General features: G+C 47.7%; 1 protein-coding gene across 3 annotated transcripts in view; it reads right to left on the bottom strand.

Moving 5' to 3' along the window:
* Nucleotides 1-23,760, bottom strand: part of MARCHF4 (membrane associated ring-CH-type finger 4) — a 108,224-nt gene that overhangs the window by 8,764 nt on the left and 75,700 nt on the right. For all 3 annotated transcript variants that reach the window (XM_061459035.1, XM_061459217.1, XM_061459123.1), the window contains one exon: nt 15,272-15,464. In XM_061459035.1, coding sequence (XP_061315019.1) covers nt 15,272-15,464 — 193 coding nt within the window. The remainder of the gene's footprint in view (nt 1-15,271; nt 15,465-23,760) is intronic.

Below are 23,760 nucleotides of genomic sequence, written 5' to 3'. Positions count from 1 at the left end.
ATCACCCCTGCGCTGACATTCATATGACCTACAGGAGAAAAAAATCACAGTTCATTCAAGCCAGTTACTCCGTCCTGCTTCTCATAAAGCCCCTGTCCTGCCACCTGAGAGGTCACCTCTTGTTTCCACCTTCAGCAGCACCTTCACCCTTCAGTTTCCTTTCCAAATGCAGTCTCATCTCAGACACAGCTGCCATGCTTCAGCCCATTTCTGGTGCTTTCCTTGCTGGGTGCCAAGGGAAGGTTATGGCAGTTCTGATCAAAGCATGCAAAGGTTTGCATCCATAGAAGAAGTGACTTAGGCCAATGTAAACCAGCCCTCCTGGGAGATAACATGTTCATTGCTGGCCTTTCTCTCTATTGACATCATTGCATACACAAACCCTTCTCTCTCTTTCTGGGAATTCTTTAATCTTTTGTGACAATCTCAAATTTCCCCACTTTTATTTCCAAAGCTCCTGCAGCTCAGCCCTCAATTATCTCTTTGCCTTAATCTCATCCTGTATGTTTCATCCTAGCTGTCTTTTAACCCAAGAGTAGAAAAGTGGCTGCACTGGTTCACACAAGGGGTCTGTCTCTTATAGCACCCTGTCTCTAGCAGTGGAAAACAGTACAAGGGAGGTGTAAAAACAAAGCCAGGAGAGTGATGTTTGCTTGATGGGCTCTGCACACTGCACGGGCCATACCTAGCCACAGGTGGTCTCTTTTGGCTCATTTATGCACCCTAACCATAGGTTTCTAGTGTTGTACAGTAAAGTATATAGACTTTTGCTCTGCATTTACTCAAGTTAGGCTGCCCCACCACTTCCCAAAGTCTCATACATAGTCCCCATAAGATTACTCCATTCCAAAAAGGGCTTTAGAAATAACCATGAATATCTGCCTCATCCCAGCTTCACAAGTATCTCACAGTATGTGCGATATGAGTCACTGAGTTCCCACCGGACCCTTCCAATCATACTGCTTTCCACTGCAATGCTCTCTACTTCATCCCTCATCCGTGACGCATGATAGTCCTTGCTGATAAACAGGGAAAAGAGAGCCAGAGGGACCTTTTCCAGGAAATATGAGATGGGAAATGTGGACCTAGTATGTGGCATCCCCCCATATTGTTGCAGGGTCAGCTCCCTTGAATATGACAAGTTCTTTAAACAATCTAGCATATTTAAATCCTCCAGTGGCTGAGACTCAAGGCTGCAGAGCTAAGTTCTGAAGGCAATGAGCAAGAAGATGTACCAAGGCATGGGGAGAAGTAGATTCATAATTGAAAGTAATGTCATAGCACCAGTGTGGCTCTGCACTTGGGCTGATTTGGGAGAGGAGATGTGAACATTGGCAATGATCAGGTGGAGAATCAGGTTAATACCCTCCCTTTCCTCACTCTTGTTCATCTCCTCCAGAACCTCTTCATTTTGTCCTTCTTTTTCTGCAACTGAACTCCCCAGGAGGGTGCAGTCCCCTGAGCAGAGAGGTGAAGGATCAGGATTGTACACCTTCCTTTTGATTCCATGATGAAATAAACTGGCATGTTACAGTTTTTGTCATGTCACTGTCTTTGGCAGTGTGACTGCCTGGCCCAGCTTGTGTTTGGGATTCTGATTTCATCTTCATAAGGGTAGCTATTTGCAATTCTCTTTATTCAATTCCATCTTGTTGATTTCTCCGATTTGCCAAGATAATTTCAATTGCTGATCTGATCCCCCAAACTGCTTGCAGCCTTTCCAAGTTTGGTGTCAGCTGTGAATTTTATAACAGCTCTTCCTGTTTCATAATCGAAGCCATTAATAAAAATATTGAAGAGAGCAGATTCCAAAGCAGTCCTACTTGAAATGTGTTTCCAGTCTCCAGCACACCACTGACAACCCCTGAGAAAGCAGGTTTTTGATTGGCTGTGCACCTGTGTTATAGTTATTTAATCTAGACCACATTTCTCTGGTTTGCTCAGGAGTATCAACCCAAAGCACCAAGAGCACTGCCCAAATTACTGCATACCTGTCTGCTTCCTCCTCAGCCCCTAGGACAATTCCACTCCCAGATTAGATACAATTATACTCTCATGCTCATCACATGGTTAGTTACAAAAATGTTCCAATATCTTTCTATGAATCAGTAAAGCTGATTTGCCCTTCATTTTCTTGATCCTCAGTTCTACCTTCTTTAATGACAGAGACTATATTTAAAGCTAGGTACTCCGCTTGCATTTCCCCAGCTGCCTGGCACCTCCTGTGTCCCCCCCGAGTTCCTGATGATGAAATGCTCATGGGTCAGAGAATGCCCCTACAGCTTCCTCTGAATTTCATTAGGACATGCTGACAAGGACAAAGCTAACTCATTTGAATGGTTTCGAGTCTGTTCTTTCCTGATTCTGCTCTGGGCTTCTTTCTCCTCATTAAAATTATTTTAGTTAAGTTTTGAAGACTGAAACAAAAGCAACATTTAATGCTTTGGCCCTTTTTTGTATCAAATATTGTTTGAGCTCTTAGACTTGCCGTGTTCTTTTTACTTTATTTATGCTTATGGACCCATTTCTTACTGCCTTTTCTATCTCTGGATGGTCATCCTGGGGTTTGGTTCTGACAGCTCCCCTTGCCTGTGTGATTTCTAGGGACTTTTCATTAGTTGCAGGCTCTTCCTTCTGCCCTTGTATGATTGCAACTGCCGATTTTGAGTCCTCAAAGAGCTCCTAATGCAGCCTCAGTGCTCTCTTCCCACGCTTCTGTGCTTTTCCCTGCATAGGCACAGTTTGCTGTTGTGCCTTTAGTATCATCCCTTTTGGCAGCCGTGAGCTGTTCGCAGCTCTTTTATCCTTCAGATTCTCTTCCCGGGAGACACTCCCTGCTCTGGTCCCCTGAGGCTGCTGCCGCTGCTTTTCTGGAGTCCATTATCCTCACATCATACTTTTCTTCAGCTCAGGGATGCTTTCATCGCACAGTCAATCCTCATACAAACTACTGCTACATTCGGGTTTTCAGGGATCCTTTGCTTTCTGGTGGAATCAAACAGGAAACATAGACTTCTTCGTAACTGTCACCTACACTTCCCAAAATACAAATTCTGTTCCCAGAATGTTTCAAGAGCTTATTCTGCATACAGAAAAAGTTCAGGTAATGGGTGAATGGGAACTTGTGGTGCTGTCCTTTAGAGTAGTTGCAGGACGCTGGATCAGTGAGCAGGATGTCTCTACTCCAGAAGACATCTAGCAAAGGTCTGCTCTGAATAATGCTGGAACTATACAAGCAGGTTGTATAGTACAAGCTTAGCAATTGCCAGCATTGAATGACATATAGTATAAACTGAAAATGTGTTCCTAATGGTTAGCGCTTGAGTGAATTCTTGGCATATGGAAAAAATAATTAGCTGATTATAATCAGGCATCAATCATTCTCCATGCACATTTTTAAATCTCTCAAGAACTGATTAAATATGTACAAATCTGGGCTGTGTTTTGGTTTGGCAGAAGCAGGGTGGCTGCATGGCTGGACCCTGTTGAGTACTGTTATCACTGGATGACATGTGCCATCATGGAGCACTTGGATCTGGGGAAGATAAAACGCTCCTTTTGCTCATTGCCCTTTAAGCACATTTGCCGTAATGGGGCTCCACTGACAGGCAGCTTTCACAGTGATGTGTATGCCATGCTTAGATCTCTTCAGGCCACAGGGGCCACAACTCCAGCAAAACTGAAACTGCACCCCAGAGGGTGAGACCTCCATGGCCTGGGCAGAGCCCTCACCAGTGTATAAGGAAAAGCTGCTCCCAGCTGTCTTGGGGAGGTATTTTATGGAGGTGGGAACTCTTGCATTTTTTGTCATTAACAGCACAAACAGGCTGACTCACAGCTAACCAGCAAACCTTGTGTTTATTACAGCTTATCTTCTCCCATGCAAGCTGGGGCTCAAGGATGCTTCTGCCTCAAAGCTTCCTCAGCCCCAGGTGGACCAGGACCCCCCACAAAGGCAGCAAGAGCCCTTCTCCTTCCTTGCTTCCTCCACTCCATCTGGCAGAGCAGGTCCCATCTGGGTGGGTGATTACACTACACCCCAAGCCCCCTGCAGCCATTAACACCTACCCCCAGACTCATCAAGAGCCCTGCCAGGTGGGAGATGGATCCAGTGGTCCCCATAGTTGCTGTTCCACCAGGTAAGCAATGATGGCAGACCTTAGCACCTTCCACACTGGGGCAGAGTGTGGGGGGCCAGAGAAAGGAGGCAGGTGTTCTATTCCTGAAGAGAGCTCTTGATGTGCCAGCAGGCAGTGTCTCTCCTGCAGGCATCACTGTGATTTTGCAGGATGCTCCTGAGCTATACGGCAAGAGACAATTTCCAGGTCGTGACTTTGCAGCACATCATGAGTTCATGTAATACATATATGTGGCAGTAATTCCCATGTGCATAAGATGCTATGGATTCCTCTTGGGAGAAGGAGCAATCCGTCTCACATACATGGCATTTGTAGCTATGGAAGAAGGAACACTTCATCCAATGGGATGAATTGACAGGACAGGTAGGGCTGCCTGTCACAGGGCTTGGGAAGCTGGTGGGTGCTAGAGACAGTACGTTGCAGGAGCATTCGGGGAACTTTTATGGCTAGAAGGTAGATGCCAGCTTCTCTGCAAGGTGCTGCCTTCATCACAGAGCAGCCATCCTCAGCCATGTCCTCTGCTCACTGGCATGTTCCTCTACAAGACACAGGCTGGGCTCTGTAGGGATGAGCTGGTAAGGCCCAAAATGAGGAAAGACTGGCAAAATTAAGGCACTGGTAGCAGCTGTCCAAGGGAGAGGAAATTCCTTTTTGTTCAGAACTCCCACATGGTTTATTTGCAGTGGGAAAACCAGCTTCAGTTGTCTGTAGGATGCCATCTGTGACAGAGGAGCTGGGCTGACCCTGGGAACCACACAAAGCACCACCATTGCTTTAGAAATGCTGCAGCATTTTCCACTGCAAGCATATGGGCTACTAAACACCACAACCTTATCCTGCCCTGACCAGACTAGCACTTTTACACCCTGCCTCAAAACTGGAACAAAAAAAAAAAAACAAACCAAGAAATAACAGTGAAAAATAGGTAAAATAAAAACCAGAGAAACCCTTGCTCAGGCAACAGATAAACCACAAATAAAAGCACTCCTGTAAACTCAGCTGGCTGTAGACAGCTACAGCAAAATGGATGTTGTGCCCTTAAGGGCTTTTGTACTCATGTGCTATTTAATTCATAGCGCACAATAAAGCAGAGGATTAAAGGGCAGTCTCTAGCTATGCAGGCAGCAATAGATGAGACTCTTCTTGGAAAAAGCAAATAAATAAATGAAGATGAGAGCTCCACCGGCACACCAGCCTTGCTTCTGATTCATGCATCTCCAGCAGCATTCCCCACTTGTGAGTCTGCCCATAACTGTGCCAGTATAGGATGGCTTGGAGGCATTACCTATATGCCCCCTTGCTCTCTTAAAGTTTCCGCTTCTTGCTGTGGAGCTAGGATTATATAGAACCTCTTAATGCTTTTATTTCTCAGATTTAAAATGGAGATGACAGCAACACGCCGTATCTTCAAAAGACTGTGTGCCCAAGTTGCGTGCATGGCACATACTCTTAGGTCTTTCAAAGAAGGGAATAACTAATCATTTCACACTAGATTGAAGGGAGCACTGGACAAATGCACACCCTGGTCTCTGGGTGATTTTATGGATCTTTTCTATGTTTAGGTTTCCAGACGTTCCCTTACAGAAGTCCATGGAGGTGGATAGTCATGGTGAGGGGATCAAAAATACATGGCTCTGTCCTGGGTTCAGCAGTAGCAGTCATTTTTCTCCTTCTTAGTGCTGGTGCTACACTGGTGTTATCAGCGCTGTTCCCAGGCCGAAAGTCAAAAACACAGCACTGCACCAGCTACTAAGAAGGCGAAAAATGGCTGCTACTGCTGAACCCAGGACAGGCTCTCATTTCACTATGCTTCTACCACGGCAGTCAGTCCTCCTGGTCTGCATCCTGAACCTTCCCATCCAATAGCTAATGTTACTTTCACTAAAGCGCTGCCTGTGCAGTGATCCTAGATCCTCAGCCATTCCTGGGACACTTCTTTAAAGGCAAAGCTAAACATCACTGGTTTGTGTAGGGTTTGGAAATCTGGCTTCACACTTTCTTGGAGTGAGACTTGAAAAAGTCACGCTGTCCCCCAGAATAGAAGAATAAATACGTATTTTCAGACAGGTGAGAATGTTTCATTTGGTCTTGAATTTTTTAAAATGTTGTATTCCAGTTCTGACACTGAATTTAAAATACTCAGCATGAGCAGTCATCTCTAAATGCTAAATCTAAATGCTTTGTTCAATAATGATCAAAACAAGACATTTGCTTATTGAAGGTAGAACTAGTGCCTCCCTCTTTGCTTTTATTAGCAAATGAAATTCTGTAAGAAAAAATTGGAATAGTTTCAGAGTTTTTAATTTTCTAAGGGATGCAGGTCCTGTCTGAGCCCAGTCCCTCCAGCCACCCAAGTGATCTTCCACTAAGAGGAATAGGGAACAGTTAGGATAGGCATAAAGGTGAGTACAAATTACCCTTAACACAGGTTCCCCCAGAGTCATGCAGGCACACAGACCAAATTAATGGACCTGGGAGTGCCTCTGGAGTTTCAAGTCGGTGTGTGCATTTCGATTGCTTCTACTCTCCTGTTAAGAGTGAGATTCCCCTCTGCCATGTAGGAAGGCGTCTCAAGGACATGAAGCAGAAGTTGCTCATGGTGCTTTTTTGCTAGCCTGTTGTCAGGACAATGGGACACACCATGGTGCAGCCTTTGTTTGTCTGCTTTGTCCTCCAGAGTCATGACAAAATCTTTCATTGCAGACCCCAGAATTCCTGTGAGATTTCCAGGACCCTTACACCTTGGGTGCCATGGCCTCTCCTGTTTGCTCCCCTCAGTGTCCCCATAGGTCTCATCCCACTTTCTCCCCTACAAAAGTCTTCACTTCTCACACAGAGGCACTACACAAAATTAAGGAAGGCAGTAGGACCCAAGAGGACAGGGGTCTATCATTTCTGATCTATTACTAGCTAGAATCTTTGGGAAGGCAAAACTTTTGCCTTCCTGCTCTGGGTATACAGGTTTCTTCCAGCAGATCTGAAGACCTTTTTAGGAGCTGCAATACCCCCAGCTGACTGCATGCTGATGCAGGCTGAAAGGGGCAGGTAAGAGTTCATACGCATCTATGGGATCCATCAGTGCTAAGCTGACAAGAATGAAAACAATGAAAGGAACTGAGAGTGGCTAAGCCAGAAACAAAGGTCTAGAGAAGAGCCTTGTAGGACAGGTCCATGATACAGCCATGGCTGAGCAGTGAATTGTCCCACTTGGCATTGTAAATGCCTGGACCTTCAGCTCTTCACGCTTCTCTGCATTCAGCAGGTAGTGGTAACTGCCTGCCCCATGCTGTCCCTGCCTGAATGTCACTGCTGTGAGTTTGTTTGCTGGCTGTACCTCTTCTGAGAAGGTAAAGTGATGGCTGCACTACTGGGCACAGGTTCCCTGGCATTATTTAATCTTACTGAACAACTTCTGCTGAACACTGCATGGTCATATAGGTATTGTGGATCCAGCTCTGCCAGGGGGCAGAAAGACTCAGGCTGGATCAGGAAGAAAAGTGCTGCTTCAGGGAGTAACTTCCAGGCAGAAGAGGTTTCGCAATTTAGTCCATGGGCCTGTTTGCAGTATTCTTGCTTACAGACTGTTCTGTCTAGGTCTGACAGATATCTCTGTTGATAGGTAGCCATCTCTCCAGGAAAAGAACCAATCAGTCACTACTTTAAGAACCTACCCCAGACCTGGAATAATGTGGCTTCATATTAATCTCTTCTTACCTCTGCTTCTGGCTCCCTACAGAGCTGGTGACACACAAAAATCAGCCCCATTCCCTATGCATGTGGAATGACCCCCTGTAGCCTCATCTTTGACTACAGAGTTGACTTCTCTTGCTATGGCCACAATGACATGCCACAGACCACAGCTTTCCACCTCCAGGAGTAATGTGTGTGCAGGGATAGAAGCTGTAGTAGGAGGAGTAATGGGACAGAAGGCAGTTGTAAAAACACAGCCTGGCACAGAGCTGAGGACTTTTACCATCCTTCACTAGACAGCACAATTTATGCAGCTGGTGCAGGAGTTCCTACCAGCTGCCAATGAGGGAATCTCCTGCATAATCTAGAAGCTATGACAGGCAGGTGAGTGCTTCTGCCTCTGCCCATTGGTGGGAACTTAACCCAGGGACATCAGACACTTGATTCCAGCATGGGGTTTAGTGATAGGGAAGCATCATTCTGATTATAACATATCACCCTCAAAAGCACAAGATGCAGTTCATAAGGCAAAAGGATTTATTTTCTCCCTCAAAAATGTTAATTATGTTGCCCTCATTAAATGCTAAACACATTGATCCACTGGAGCAGAGAGTACCATATGGTTATTCATGACAAAATATATCTCTGGAGCCCTGTTGCAACAGTGAGAAACTGCATGGGGATGGATGCAGTGAAGGAGTGTGGAGTTTAAAGGACATGTGTGAAAGGTGCTGCTCTGACTGTGATGGAAGCCAAGCTCCTTCCCTACAAGAAGGGAGGGGGCTCAGAGCCAGGTCCAAACCCCACGGCTCTTTGCTCAGCAGTGACATGATTGTTCTGCGGAGAGCTGCCGGAGCTGCACTGGAGTTCAGTAGGTGCATTGAGCCCTGCAGGAATGCCTGCTGGTGAAAGCAGCACTCATGCACACATGCCAGCTGTCCCACTCTGCTCTCTTATTGAATAATCAATGCAGCATTAGATAAAAATAGGAGCCATCTTTCAGGAACGGAGGGGTGGCATGTCTTGACTTTTCTGAGCATCCGCTCTCCCTGGGTAGCAGCCAAGAAGTCAGTCAGCAGATCAGTTGTGCAGCATTGCTTCTCCTGCGGCTGGCCCAGGTACAGGCCCCTCCGTGACTGCTCTCAGGGATGGTCCCTGCCCAGCTGGATCCAGAGCCCATGACGTGTCCTCTGGGGACTGTTCCTGTCTCTACTTCCCCTTTACAGCTGATAAATCAATGATTTGCTCAGTGATTTTTCAAGCACGCACCCCATGGCTGAATGTATGCAAACCAGGATTTACAGTGAAAAAAAATCCCTGAATAGGCTGCCTGACTTTATCCCAGCTGCCCACTTTGATGATAGGGCCTGGATCTGGTCACTCCAGTTATCTCCTGGTAGCTCTGGTTTACAGGCAAACTGGGAAAGAAGTGTATGCATAGCATGGCAAGCAGTGCATTAAGGTGAAGGGCATGGAAGGCTTCTGCATACTTTCATAGGTCTCTTGCAGGTATGTCGAAGTCATATACATTTGCTGTCTGTTGGCTTCAGGTTTCTCCTTCAGAGGCATTTGCTGAACTTCTCTGCCTTGTGCTCTGCCTTTAGGGTGCCATCAAACCAATGTTAGGGCTTGGTGCTTCCCAAAACTGATTCCCTGCTACCGTAGCAAATCTTCCTGCTTTGTACCCTGGGGCCTATGCAGACCTGAATTGAAAACACCTGCTTTCCTTTTGAGAATCAGATCAATATAGATGAAGACCAAGACCTTGAAGACACCTAATTTATCAGTTTCTCCTTATTTTGCTTGGACTCCTAAATCTTTTGAACACTGAGGGCACAAGTGACCTTGCTAGAAAACACCCTGAGGCTACCGCAGCCTGGCATTTCCTTTAGGAAAAAATCTCATTTAAAATGATCCCACATTAGTCTTGGCAGGAAGCTTGAATTGTGACTGTCTCAAGGCAGCTCCATTAATTACTGTTCCCATTGCACTATGAATGATCAAATACTGTGGATCAGTTTTAATTGGCTATCGATTTCTTATGTTATTACCTACAGTTGTGCTGAGATGCCGTCAGATGTACTGGATGCTTTTGATTATTCTTGCTGGCAGCTGGGATTAAAAACAGTGGGCACACACTTCTTGATCTGTAATGGATTGCCATGGTGTGCCAACAAAAATCGTTGGCAGGATGAATGGTCCTGGTTTGCCTGTCTCTTGTGCTATTGAGCTGCAGCGCAGTTACTGTTGTGAAGGCATCTACCCTGAGGGACTGGCTGCCAAGGAAAGCAGGAAAAGCTTCGAAGAGCATGAGGATTTACTGCTTACAAAATTGCACTGCTGTCAGCACCAAGGCAAGGTGAGTCAAGAGAGCAAGGACTGGGTGGGCACAGGCAAAGAAACAGTCCCCACCAGAGAGTGAATCCACCAAGGGGAGGCAGATCAGACTGCTTTTGCATCACTGGGAGTAAGCCACACAGCATACCAACCACAGGGATACCCCCGTGTGAGCACGAGCAGGTTGGCACAATGATGGCCCTGTGCACACAGCCTGCTAATGGCCTTCCTGAGATGCACTTCCCCCTTAGAGCCAATCTGGTAATGCCTGAGCCTAGACTGTGACATGCTCTCATTATCTGGCAGAGTTCCTCCTTGCTTAAAGGAGATGGTTTCCTGTCCTCCTGACCCCACATGACACCTTAATTTACAAACTATGACTTTTCTAATTGCACTTTGACAGAGAGAGAGGCAAATTTCTCCTTTCCCCTCCAAGAACTGTCATTTAATTAACAGGCAGGTATGTCTCAGGATTACAGCCCAGCTCTAAGCAGACACTCTCACTACTCAGTAAATCAGTCCTATGAAGGCTCACTACATTTATCTCTGTATTTTGATAACTGCATTTCTGCTAATCCCTCTCTATGCCAGCTTTCTGGATTTACCTCTCATGGACCCATGGAGAGAGTAGTTAATCAAATGAACAGTCCCCATCTCACTTTTTATTCACTTCCTGGTTGCTGATCTCAAATGTCTGTGTTATAGATACTTTCACAGTAGAGCAATACCTATGCTGGCACTATTACCAGTTTCTAGTTCAGTCCAGCTCTCGTATCTCCTACAGCCATGACCAGAGACAGTAGACACGAGAGATCAAAATCAAGGAAGTTGGGGCTGGCTGAATATCAGGAAGCATTTAGTCTTGTTCCTCCTTCACAAACTGGGATCATCTCTCTGCAACCTGTTCTTGACATATGTTTTCTAACAGATCCTTAACAGAAATTCCAGTATTGGAGACTCCCATGAATCCCAAGCAACCCTTTCCAGTGCTTCTTGCCCTCCTATTAGATGTCTGAAAGTGAGGGGGAGAACAATGTTGAAAGGCCATCTTGCACATTTTGCCCAGATGGACGTAGTTTCTAGTACTTGGGGGCCATACCATCTGTCCTACTGGTCATGAGGAGTAGATTCCTCTTACTTTGATTGTGGTTTTGTTTCCATGGTGGCAGAAAGAGTAGCAAATGGTGTCTGTCCCTTGTAACTGTTTTCACAAAGCATGCTAGGATGCAGCAAAGTTCAAAGAAAACTAGTGTACTACTGAATGTGAGTGGCTGAGGGTCAAACCCAAGACCCCTGGATTTTGATGCATGGATCAATAGTTGGAGTTAACAGCCATATTTTGCGAACTCAGCTTGGAGATAATGTGACCATTTCAGATCAAGTATAGCTCAAGTGAAGATAACAACCACCAAATGATCTGTGCTTACGGAGCTATAAAGGCAAGTGAGCATCCATGTCCTCACCTTTGCCTCTACAATGGAAAGCATAGAGCTGCAATGTGATTGCCTACACAAATTGCCACAGATACCTCTGTCTTGGCAAATTACTACCTAATTCCCTTAACGACTTGGTAGAAAGGAGATCACACAAAACAGCTGGGCAGTTTCTGACTAGGTGTGTACTCCCTGCCTGATGGTAGTTAGGATCTTTGCAGATTTGGTGTCATCTACAGCTGTGAAACTCTACAGTGCCAGAGGAGGTATCCTACCAAACACCTCCAAATGCAAGGGTATGTAAACTGGCCTCCTGGACAAATACTGCTGGCAACTCATTGGACATGAGACATCCAAGGCCAACCAAAGTGTGAACTGGCCGGAACTACGGAGGAACTCTGCTTCAGCACATCTGCTCCTTAGTAAATACCTTGTCTTTCAAACCTCTGCTCCTCTGCCAGTGAAAGCAAAACTTGGGGTCAAACTGGGGAAAGGAACAATAGGAATTCATACAATTAGTCTAGACCTACAGTATAACATTCTGCTAGCTAAGGCTGTACAGCCTGTTACCAAGCAATGCACAGTGTGTGTGTTACGCTAGCCGAAAAAAACAAGTGTAGTAGAACTGAGTTCACTTTATGTCCTGCTCTTTCCCCATCACTGAGCATTTCTTAGTCCCTTAATCTTTCCTACCCACCCACAGGCTGGAAAGCAAAAGGGGAAAAGGGCTGGACTGCAGAGGAGGAGTCACCAAAATGCACAGACAGCACCCTGGTAGTTCAAGAACTGTTGTCACTGCGATTATCTGTGAGAGGTTGTATCCTGAACTTCCAGAAGTGGGACTAAAGCCCAGGGAGGAGTAATAAGAGCCTTCAGGCCATGCTGGCAGTCAGGAGAAGAACTCTGAATCTCTGCTGCTGGCTTTGCCTGGCTGTGACCAAAACCCCTATGTGAGGCTGCAAGGTTAGGGAGAAGGAGAAAGAGGGGGAGAATAGCTGTTCCACAGTGAGGAACATACTGTGAGTCTCCTAGGGAGCTGGCATTGCTGCATCCATCACAGCTGAGCATAGCTAAAATGAACAAGGAATTAAACCCAGTTGCAGAGTTCCCTTTGATCAGCCCCTTCTGCTGGTCTAATCCGGCCTGGCCTCTCCACAGGATAGACCAACCTTTGGCTAGCACTAGTGTAGCCCCCTGAAATCAGTGGGGGAGCAGAGAAGTCACTCAGAGGAAAAGACCTGACTCCATTAACCAGGGAGTCACAGCTCCCCAGGGAGACCTCATTTGTCATTTGGTTCAACCTGGGCAGAGAGAGGAGGAGGAGGAGAACAGCAGATCTCAGCTACCATGGCTCAGAGCTCCTTTTCCCCTCCATTGCAGACCCCGGCGCAGCAGCAGCTGGGACTGCAAAAAGTACTGGTGGACAATACCAGCAAGTTTTACACTAGGGCTGGCTGCATGCACATGGGAGCTTTTCTAGGGAAATGTATATGAAGGCTCACATGGTCCAGAACATCACCTCTCCTGACCAAGCATGGCAGGGCTGCCTGGCAGCACAGGCAGGCATGCTGCACATGGCACTAGTGGAGTCACCTCTGGGTAGTCTCTGAGGTGCCGAGCAAGAGAAGCCATAGACAGACATGGTAACTCACAGCATCTGTAATGCTTCCCACTTGCTTTTGAGTTTGTGAAAAAGCCAGCAACCCAGCAGGGAGGACCATGAGACAAGGGGCTGTCCCAGCCATGGCTCTGTAGTGTTCCTGGGAACAGAATGGCTGTAACACAGCCCTGCTCCTCCTGAGGGTTGAACTGGGGGCTGTGCTCCTTCCCCATGGAGTGGCACACAAACATATATACACCAAATCAAGAGGACTGCTTTGTCCCACTGAGTTTCTGGCAGACTTGCTCTTTGGCTGGAAAAGTCATGTCATAGCTCCCAGGTTAGGGCGTTAAGCTTAATGGTGACATCAGTGGAGATGCAAAGGGGCTTTTTTTTTCCCCTCAGAGAAGGTGGAAAAGAGAAATAAAGGCCAGACCCTTAAAAAATTAGTAAGAAAGAAATAAGGAATCTCCAATCTGAATCTGTCTGCCCAGCTCCCCTGCAGTTCATGGCTAGTGTGGTTTGTTCTCTGCCATGTGGGAGGATTTAGCTCCTATTGACAGATGAGCTAATCAGCTCCCCTTAGCTCTTGAAGCTGTATCAAAGCCATTTAGTCATGGTACTGATGTCCACCCAGCCCATGGCTCTCCAGTTCTGTCCTCTGCCAACAAGGCAACATAAGCACACACAACATGCATCTTAATTTTTTCCACTCTTAATTCCATCAGCAAGAGGATGTCACCAGTGGCTATTGTGCCAACATGTGGGTGATTCCCATTTCTCTTTCATCCCCTTTGCCACCCTTTGTTCCTGAAGATATATGGTAGCTCCACCAGCATCTCATGAAGGAGCAGGGTAATCTCTACAGGTCATGCTCAAATCTCATTGTCAGTACAGTGGTGGTAACAGTGGGAGAAACTGGCCTGGGTTTCAGCAGGCCCAAGTCCTGTGCTGGAACGATAATGATAGCATTTGAACCCAGATGATCCATTTGAATGCAGATATTATGGTGTGCAATCCAGACTTCTGTCTCTGTTGCTAGGGTTGGTTTACTTCTCTATCCCAATTCCACCAACTGCTGCTCTGTGATATAGCCCTGCTCCTCCTGAGGGCTGAACTGGGGGCTGTGCTCCTTCCCTCTGGAGTGGCACACAAACATATATACACCAAATCAAGAAGACTGCTTTGTCCCACCAAATTTCTGGGAGGCTCCTTCTGCCTTTATATGAATGAAGGAAGAACCCAGACATGAAGAGGTCTCTGGGACCCTCTTTGCTTCCTGGCAGGGCCACTTGAACAGACATTATCTGGTGGCCTGTGCTTGGGTGGACACTGCTCAGGAGCATGTTTGGAGGTAGCTGGTGATCACCGAACTGTTATGGTAACCATCAGTCTTTCAGCAGCCTGGCTGGTGAGTGCCTCTGCCCGTAGGTATTGTCAGCTATGATCCCTCATCCTGCAGACCTGCACTGGGAATACAGCTCAAGCTCGCAGTGAGACCCTGCTGGGGACCAGTGCCACCATCTCCTTTGCTGTCTGGGCTTGCCCACTGTGGGGCAGCTTTGCCCTCAGATCTGCTCTGTAGCAGCAACCTGATGATGACCCCAGGCTGGGCCATGACCTGGGCTGGTTGGGTCTTGCAGCTCCAGGGTGGGCCAAAGAAGGGGCAGCCACCCCTTCCTGGCAGAGAGACAAGGAGTTGCATGTGGAGAGACCCTGCCATACCCAACCAGCTCTGACTGGCTATTCTAGGAAAGAAGGAGTTTCTCAAAAGCCTTACACTCCTCAGTCTCCCCCAGACCTCCCCACCCTCTTCTTGCTCTGAAGAGAGATTTGTGTCTCTCTAGGGTTGCTGCAGATCCCTCTGCCTGCCCAGCCAAGGAAACACTCCAGGGCTCCCCAGATGAGCAGAGTGCACTGTAAAAAAGGTGCCACAGAAGCAAACAGGAGGAAAAGCTGGGGAGGCTCAATATGAGCTGAGTTGCACAGGCTGACTCTACACCATCTCCCGCTCCTCTCCATGGGTGAGCAGGTGGGCGACCTCGGCCGTGCCATGAGATACGATCACCCACCTATACAGACAATGTCCATGAAGCCGTACATTCCATAACAGATCTGGAAGAGAAGGTCCTGGCGCTGCCATTTGGCTGAAGGACTGAAGGTCGACCAGATGAGCCACGAGATACTGGCGATGAGGAAGAGGGAACCCAGGATGGCTGCTGCAATCTGAACCTTCTCAATGACTGTCAGAGAGATGGCCTGCCACTGCAAGGGGAGGCAACAGAGAGAGGAGAGGGGACAAGGGGAAGGAGGAATGAAAAAGAGAAGAGATTAGTTACTTGGGATATGTCGCTGGTTTACATTATAGGTGGCGGTTTTGGACATCTCAAAGAGCATCTATAAGTGCTTTTACCTGGTCCACAGGTTGCCCATGCTCTGGGGTGGAGCATGGCAGCTGTTCAACAGTGCATGGCCCCATGTTTCCTGACAGCACTGCTGAAGGAGGCAATGAGGAGGAATCCTGCATTTCACCAGGAAAGCACAGAGACCTGAGGGAGGCAGGATGGCCTGGGTGCAAGACACCAAATATAACATCCCCATGACAGTAGGTCTGTGGTGCCCATTACAAGCAGGACATTCAGTTGCTACCTCAAATAGAGGTCAGGCAGCATCCTCAGCCAAGGCATCCTACTACCAAGAGAACTGTCTCAGAGAGCCAGGCTTTCCTTTGGAAGCCTCCCATGAGCTGGCTCTGTGCCACTTTGTGAGATCTGACGGGATCACAGCACTAGGTAGGCACATCCCACAAAACATGCTACAAAGAACACAAGTTGCTGTGGTCAGGACACCCTGTCTTTAGGTGATGACACATTCAGGCTGTGTTCCAAGGTAAACGTCAATGCTTCTTTCCCAGAAGAAAAAAAAAAAAGTAGAAATAACTTCCCCAAATCCATTCACTGTGTCAAACAGCTTTGTATAAACTACGGTATAAATATCCTAAGCCTCTCTGTCATCCAGCATAAAACCTCCCCACTCAGATTTACACTGCTGAGAGAGCTGCCCTGTAAAAAACCAAGAGCAGAAATTACTTTCTTTAACAAGACCTGGGGACATGGTCTGTAGCCCCTCCTGCAGATCAGAAATCAAATGAATAAACAGGCTGGGGAGAGACAGTCTCTCCTGGCACCGAAGCATATAGGCCACCTTTAGCTGTGAGATACATGCCCTTGAAATCTCAGTGGGACTGGCAGAAGAATAAATGCAGACTTCAACCTCCTGCAGGTATAAAGGATTCAGAGGAACTGAAAATGTTCAGCCTGGATTCAGCCCAAACTCAGTGTCCCTATGAAGATGCATCTCTGTCAAGCCCTCAGCACCCTGCGTGATTGTCAAACATACCCTGCAATAGCAGGGTCACCTGTCAAGCCTTGGCCCATCCTTTTTCAGGGCAAGAAGGGAGTTCAGTTGCTGGGTCCCTCTTTAATATGCAGGCTAACCAGGAGTTACCGGTGTTTTTGGCAGGTAGGGAGGACTTTGAAACCTGGCTGAAGTACAACAGACAACTTGTGGTGGTACAGTCAGGCATTGCTACCAGTCCAGTGACCAACCCCTGAACTTAATGCACTCCCCTGCAAAGGGCTGCCTTTGGAAAGGCACAGATGAGAGCTTCTGCCTGGGACTGAAGTCTGTGTATTGCAACTGGAAGGAGATTGCCTGGCTTGGCTCAGAGGGGAGCTGAAGTGTCTGCCTCTGCCAGCCTTGCTCCTTGGCTTACATCCTGCAGGGGCAGTCAGCTCTCAAATCATATGTCAGGGATGTGCATCATCAGTGAGGTGGGTGGTAACAGCTTATTTTGTAGTTGGCCACAGAGTAAATGGCCATAAGGCTGCAGAGCAGAGAGAGAGTTTGCTCCCTGCTGAAGCAGGACTGGGCCACATCCCCACCCCAGGCTCAGCTTACTCCAGTCCTCTTCCGGCCATATGCTCCAGGAGCTGGCCCTGCCAAAGGCAAACACCGAGCACTGGGAATGCTCAGTGAGTGACCCCTTCAACAGCTTGTTCCCACTCTGCCGTAGCCCAATGTATGCCACACCTCCACCAAATCCAGCCACACAATTGGCCCCTTTGTGCCATGAAGAAGTTGAGATGGTGAACAGCTCTCCTCTTAGGGTTGGAAGCTTGGTGGTACCAGTTGAAACAGGCCAAAGCTAGACGCAGGGGTGCTGGAGTCCACAGAAGATGCACAGTTCTGCAACTCTTCTGACATAAGACAGAGCAAAGGCCACCCAGCACCCATGGCCTCCAAATCTGAATTCTGATGGTGGGATCAGAAGCTATGCTGTCCTCCCATCCGCTCTTCAGCTTCGTTCTCAACAGCACTGTAAGCCAATGCAGGACAAATCCACAACCGGTGTCATCAGCTCAGAGCTCCAGGACTAGAGGCATGTGGCAGGGAGGGGGTTTGGCTATGTGCACGGGGTTGCACTTTCACCCCTGCAGCTTTTCCCAGACCTCATCTTCCCTTCCACTAACTGTCAAACACTGAGGGGATGGGAGTGAAGGGAGCCTGGTGCCTGGTGCTGCGTGTGAAGGTTTTACTGCAGGTCTCTCACGCTGACCCATGCGTGCCTGTGCCAGCCGAATCATTCTGCATCATTTCTCTCTCAAGAGGTGGCAATGGACTGGCTCCTCACCATCTGTCTGGCACACTGCAAGGCCTGTGTTGGCAAGGGGTCTTTCCAAGGTAGCAATTAAAGACAGAAAAAGAAGGAGCTGTTTTCTACAACTAGCAGCCATGCACAGCCAGCACCACCATTTTGCAGAGAGAGAGGCTTAGGTGTTGTACTAAATATACTGTCAAAGGGATGGAGCTCAGAGCACAAAGAAGTTTCATCTGAGCGCAAGGAAGTCCTGCTCCCTTTGGTTGGGAACAGAGAGGCTGAAACCCAAGCAGGGATGTTGCCTGACGCTGCCTTGCTGGCAGCAGCTCCGGGGAAGTTCACTGTGGTGATAATGAAGAGGCTGGAGTGCGTCAGCCGTGCCAGGGGGTAGGAGACTCTCCCCCCCGCATCTGGCACTAACTGACAGTGACACACGCAGCAGCAGTCCCGACTCTGTTCAGGAGGTGGCACTGGGGTGTGATTACCCTCTGGCAAGGAGGTAAATGGGTTAGAGCTGAACACTGAGGAAAATAACCAGCTTGCAGGAGAATTTAATAATTTTCCAGAAAAAAAGTAAATAATAAATGTTGTATTTCCTCTCTGACAACCCTAAGAGCTGCAATTTAGCATCCCACATCTAGCCAGAGCCACCAATGACTGGAGTCATTATTTTTAATCTCTTAATTCCATTTTGGTACATATGGTATGAGGCTTTCAGAGAGAGAAGAAAAGGGGTGAGACAGAGGATAAAGCATGTTAGCCAGTGAGAGCACACACAGAAGGGTCCAAGAGCTGTTCAGAGGTGGAAGATACTGGTAAATTTCAGCTGCAGAAGCTGGCCCTGATGCATCTGTGTACTGGTGGCCTTGGGAGCTCACCTCGGGAGCTGTGCCTTTCAGATTTCATAACAGCCCTTGTAAAATCAGACAGTTTCCTAATCCCCTTCTACCATCACTATGGCCAGCAGACCAGGGATTTGGTGGGTAACCCTACAGTCCCTGGGTCACAACTGGAGCTTCAAAGAAAGGTCTCAGCTACGCTGCAGAGTTCCTTTACCAGCACGTCTGAAACCCCCAATGCTCTTTGTGTGAATGCCGGGCTGCAGACACCTCCCTCCCTCCAGATCTCCAGCTCAAACGTTCAAATTCCAGCAAGGTCACAGTGTCAAGCAATCCCATCTTGCGGGGAGAGGGCAAACCTAAATGGGAGACCTTCTTTCCTCAGCTGATAATGACTGTTGAGTCCCAGGTAGCTGCTGAGCTGTACTGAAGTGCACCTTTAACAACCAGTTCACCCAGGTTGTCAATCAGGATTGTTAGGCAGGCAGGAAGCTCTACAGATGCTCTGCCAGTGCTGAACAGGGCAGAACTAAGGACTTGGTGAAACCAGAAAGCTTTAAAGGCTCCTGCAGCATAACAGGGGCAGCTTTGTGAGTGCCAGGCTAACAATGGCTTCAGAGCATGCCCAAGCAGCTCTCTGCAGTGGCTTGCCACTTGTACTGGAAAAAAGGCTTCATCCCTCCAGACCATTCTGGAGAAATATCCTCATTCACTCAGGAGCTGTCTGTCCTCTGCTCCACCCCCCCTGGCAGAGTGCATTGGCACACCACCCAGATGTGCATGTGCAAAACAGAACACTCTCTTGGACTGACTTTCCCCAAGTTTCTCCTTTGCCTCAGAAAGGGTTTCTTTGGAGCCCAGGTCTAACATTTGGAATAATCCAGGGGCCCAGGACTGGTGCCTGCCAGTCGTGTCACTCCCATCCTCTTACACTGTTTCATAACCTACATTTTGTACTTGTGACTGTCGTGGTTTAAACCCACCCAGCAACTAAGTAAGTACCATGCAGCCACTTCACTTGCTAATTTCCCTGCCACCCCCCCCCCCCCCCCCCCAGGTGGGATGGGGAAGAGAATCGGAAGAAGGTTAAGAACAGTTTAAAAATTGAAATTAAGTAAAATATAATGATAATAGAAATAATACCAACAATACTGATGGTAATAATAGGAAACAAACAAGCAAACAAAAACTCCCAACAAAAAAACAAAAAACCAAACAACAACAACAAAAACAACAAAAAACCCACACACACAAAAAAAAGAGAGAAATTAAAATTCAGAAAATACAAGTGATGCACTATACAGTTGCTCACTACTCGCTGAGTAGTACCCAGCCTGACCCAAGAAGCAATCAGTCCCTTCTGGCCAACTCCCCCCAGTTTATATACTGAGCATGATGCCCTGTGGTATGGAATACCCATATCCCTTTGGCCAGTTTGGGTCACATGCCTTGTCTCTTGCTCCCTCCCAGCTTCTTGTGCCCCTCCTCACTTGCAAAACATGAGATTGAAAAGTCCTTGAGCCAGGTAAATGCTACTGAGCAATAGCTAAAACATCGGTGTGTTATCAGCATTGCTCTCAGACTAAAGCCAAAACACAGCACTGCACCAGATAGTAAGAATCAAAAATAACTTTATTCCAGCTGAAACCAGGACAGGAACAAACCTGTTTCCCTGTTTGCTTTAGAGCTTCTGCTCAGAGGCTTGTAAGGGAAGACTCCCACTGCTAATGTAACACAGATTAATAATGTCATTACTATAGTATTTAAGTCCTGATACATATTTCCCTTTCTTTGGCACCAGCAGTCTCCAAAGGTTCCTAAGCACCAGCATGAGCAGATCCGAGGCAGATATTTGCCTGCAGAAGATATCTGTGTCTCACTGCAGCAGCTTGCAAAGAAAACTTGCTTGCTGGAAAAGCCTCCCTGCACTCCTCTGAGAGCTCCCCCCTGCCCGCCTCAGGCAGTTCAGTTTATTTTTATTGCTGTATCTGACACGTCCCCTTAGTACGTATCATTTACATCCTGAGCCGTGCTAGTCAGCAATTTAATCTTCAGACCCAGGATCACAAGCAGGCAGAAGTTTTTCCTAGAAGGTTGAAGTGGACCATTCCCAGAACTGCTTAGGTCTGGCTCTCCACTCACTGCTGTCATGAGGCCCTGGCCATGTTCCTCAATTATCTTCTGGAGGATGGCTTTTCTTTTTATGAATTCATCAAGCAAAGTTATGCTACCACTATGATAGCTTCCCTGCTGTACACTTACAGATGCTGCGGCTTATTCAGATACTGGAAAGGCAGCAGGGAGGAAGGAGGGCCAAGAAGTCTTTTACTGCACCCATTGCTGCTTTAAGACCTTTGCTATTAAATGCCTGCAATACATGGATGGGATGGGAGGCTTTAATTTATAGAGATTCATTCTGCCAAAATACCAGACTAAAGGCCTCTCTCTGGTACGAAACATCATAACAGCCTGGAGGCTGGAGGGAGTCTGTGTTAATTATGCATGAACCATGTTCCCCCCGCTGCAACTTCTCTGCCCGTGCCATGAGTCTCCACACACATCTGGCCCATGCTGTGCTTCTAGGAATTCCAAAAATGGGGCAGCAGATATGAACATGGGCAGAGGAACATGCAGGTCCCGGGGAATATGTGGGTGTTGGGTGTGCTTGGACCAATTGGACATGCCTCAGGGAGCCCAGGGCCTCCCAGCTGCCTGGGTTTGGCTTTCCAGCAGTCTGTCACAGGAGGGGATGCAGGGGATAGGTAGGCCACGTTGCTGGTTAAAATCTAGCCATGCTCAGAGCATCATCCAAACAGATTTAGGTTGACAAGGAGGTGAGGTTTGTGTGGTCTTTGCCTGCATGATGGCTGGGCTGGAATTAAAAGAAAACAGTGAATTTCTACAGGATTTGCCCTCTAAAACCTGTGTTTGAGAAATTTGGAACTCTCTAGTAAGAATAAAGCTGGGCAGAAGTTCCATCAGACCCTGAGAAGGAAGGTCAGGGACTATTGTTTTACTTAGGGACACGCTTGTATGTCCAGGTGGCCCCTGTTATCCACATGTGGGGTGAAGACTGAGCAGAAAAGATGCTCTTCCCACCTGCACATGCTGTGACATATTGTTATGGCACATCATGTCAGGGCATTGCAGCCACCTGGGTGCTCTCTGCCTCCCTTTCCCAGTGTCAGACTATGGTGAGAGCCATGGGGGAACAAGACATATGTGGTAGTGGGTTACGGGGGGCCCAAGCCCTTAGTCCTCGTGGGAAGTTGAGACCTGGTATATCAGCCACTTCCCACAGGATTTCACATACTATTGCTAGTGTAGCATCTGCTTCCCAGAAGTGCCTTTGTGCTGGCACCAGACAGGGCGCCCGGGCACACAGCTGAAACTCCACACATGCTGCATTTGTTCCAGATCGCATGGCTTTTCACTACAGTTGCTTCTTCCCACCCCCCAAACCTCTCACTGCTTCTGCAAGACATGCTGTGAAGTCTTGAGTCAGCAGCATGAAGCTTCCGAGACGGTCCTCTGGGACCCTCGCGTCTGGAGCTCAGCTCTCTCTCTGTTGCTCCTGCCACTTATTCCTTGTATTCGTGGCAAAGGCCATCAGATCAGGCCCCTTTCTAACAGGGGAGTCCAGAAAGACCAATGCTTTGCTCAGGCTTTTGAAATGTGTGTATAGGAGGGGAGCTTGTCTGTGAAAGCTCCAACAAATGTTAACTGAATGAGGAACAGGAGGAAAGTCACTGACCCGTTGCCCTGAGCCATCTGAAGGTGTAGAGCATTTGAAGGTCATTCAGTGACTGGCTACACACATGCTTACAAATCTGTACCCACAAACCTTCAATGCTGCTCGGCATTGCACCCCAATCTAAGACACAGGAAGCATTAGGGCACTCATAAACCATCTTTCCAGAAATAAACAAATGCTTTGTCCATCTCTCCTCCTGTGTTTCAATCTGCTCTGAGTTACTAAAGCCGAGAAATTAAAACACCCTGGGTGTGGGCCTTGGGATGAAACTACTGATTTTTCGGTCCCAGGGCACATGGAAAATCAAATCAGAAGCTGCAGGGACTCACAGAGAGCAGGCAGTCTTTTTCCTTCATCCCAGCAAAAGTTCCCCATGATATCACACTAATTTCACTACTTCATTTAAATCTGAAGTCCTAAAGGGCTCCTGTTTCCTCACTGCAGCTAGTGACCTCAGGCCTGGAAAAAGACAGACTGCAGTTTGGAAAAGAGAGCAGAGTTTGCATTCCATCCTACTCCTCTACAACTGGGGCAAAGTCCCTGCCTTCTGTTAGAGAGCAGGGCGATCAGCAGAGAGTCAAAAAGCTCCACCAGGTTCTGGACAGATTATTACTGACATTACCCCCATCTCTAAGCACAGCATGCTGCTGTAATATCTCTCCAGTCCAGATGATGCTAATTAAGCAGTACTACCTAGATGTAATATGCTTCCTTACATCCAAGGCACTAATGGTGCTCACCAAAGCCATGCAGCAATTAATCCATCTTCAGGTGTAGCCCCCACAATAAATCAATAGCTATTAAGGATAATTGATCTCATTTTTAACAGTCACACAGGTTTCCCCATTCTGAATCTTGATTTGAAATTACCAGCCTGCAGCGGGGATTGTTAAAACACAAGTCTTTTGAACTTGGAAGGGAAAGCAGGTGGGTCCTCTGATACCCTTCACAGCCACCCATATTAAGATGTGTGCACATCTGCAAGCATCCACTGAGAATCAGGCTTGGAGAGGCCAGAGCATCACACACCCCTTGTGCCATGCCAGGATGTATTTGATCATGGGGTAGCAGTAAAGTGAAAAGGGTGGCAGGATCACAGAGGAGAGCTGTAAGAGCCCTCCACTCGCCTTCTCCATCCCTCGTGCCAACACAGAGGAGGCTCAGCAGATCAGTGTTAGTGGCACAAGTACAGGCAAGTGGAGTCTCAAGATACTGCTCTGTCACAGACTGCGTGCTCTGTTGTAGCAAATCCCGTAAGAGCTCCGTCCCCACCCACCCCTGGAGACAGCGGCATACCTGTGGTCTCCA

This window comes from Pezoporus flaviventris, unplaced genomic scaffold, assembly GCF_033815535.1.
Source record: "Pezoporus flaviventris isolate CSIRO_AGI_PZ_B2104156 unplaced genomic scaffold, CSIRO_AGI_Pfla_v1 ptg000001l, whole genome shotgun sequence".
Classification (NCBI taxonomy): Eukaryota; Metazoa; Chordata; class Aves; order Psittaciformes; family Psittacidae; genus Pezoporus; species Pezoporus flaviventris.
This window is presented reverse-complemented; position numbering and strand designations above follow the sequence as displayed.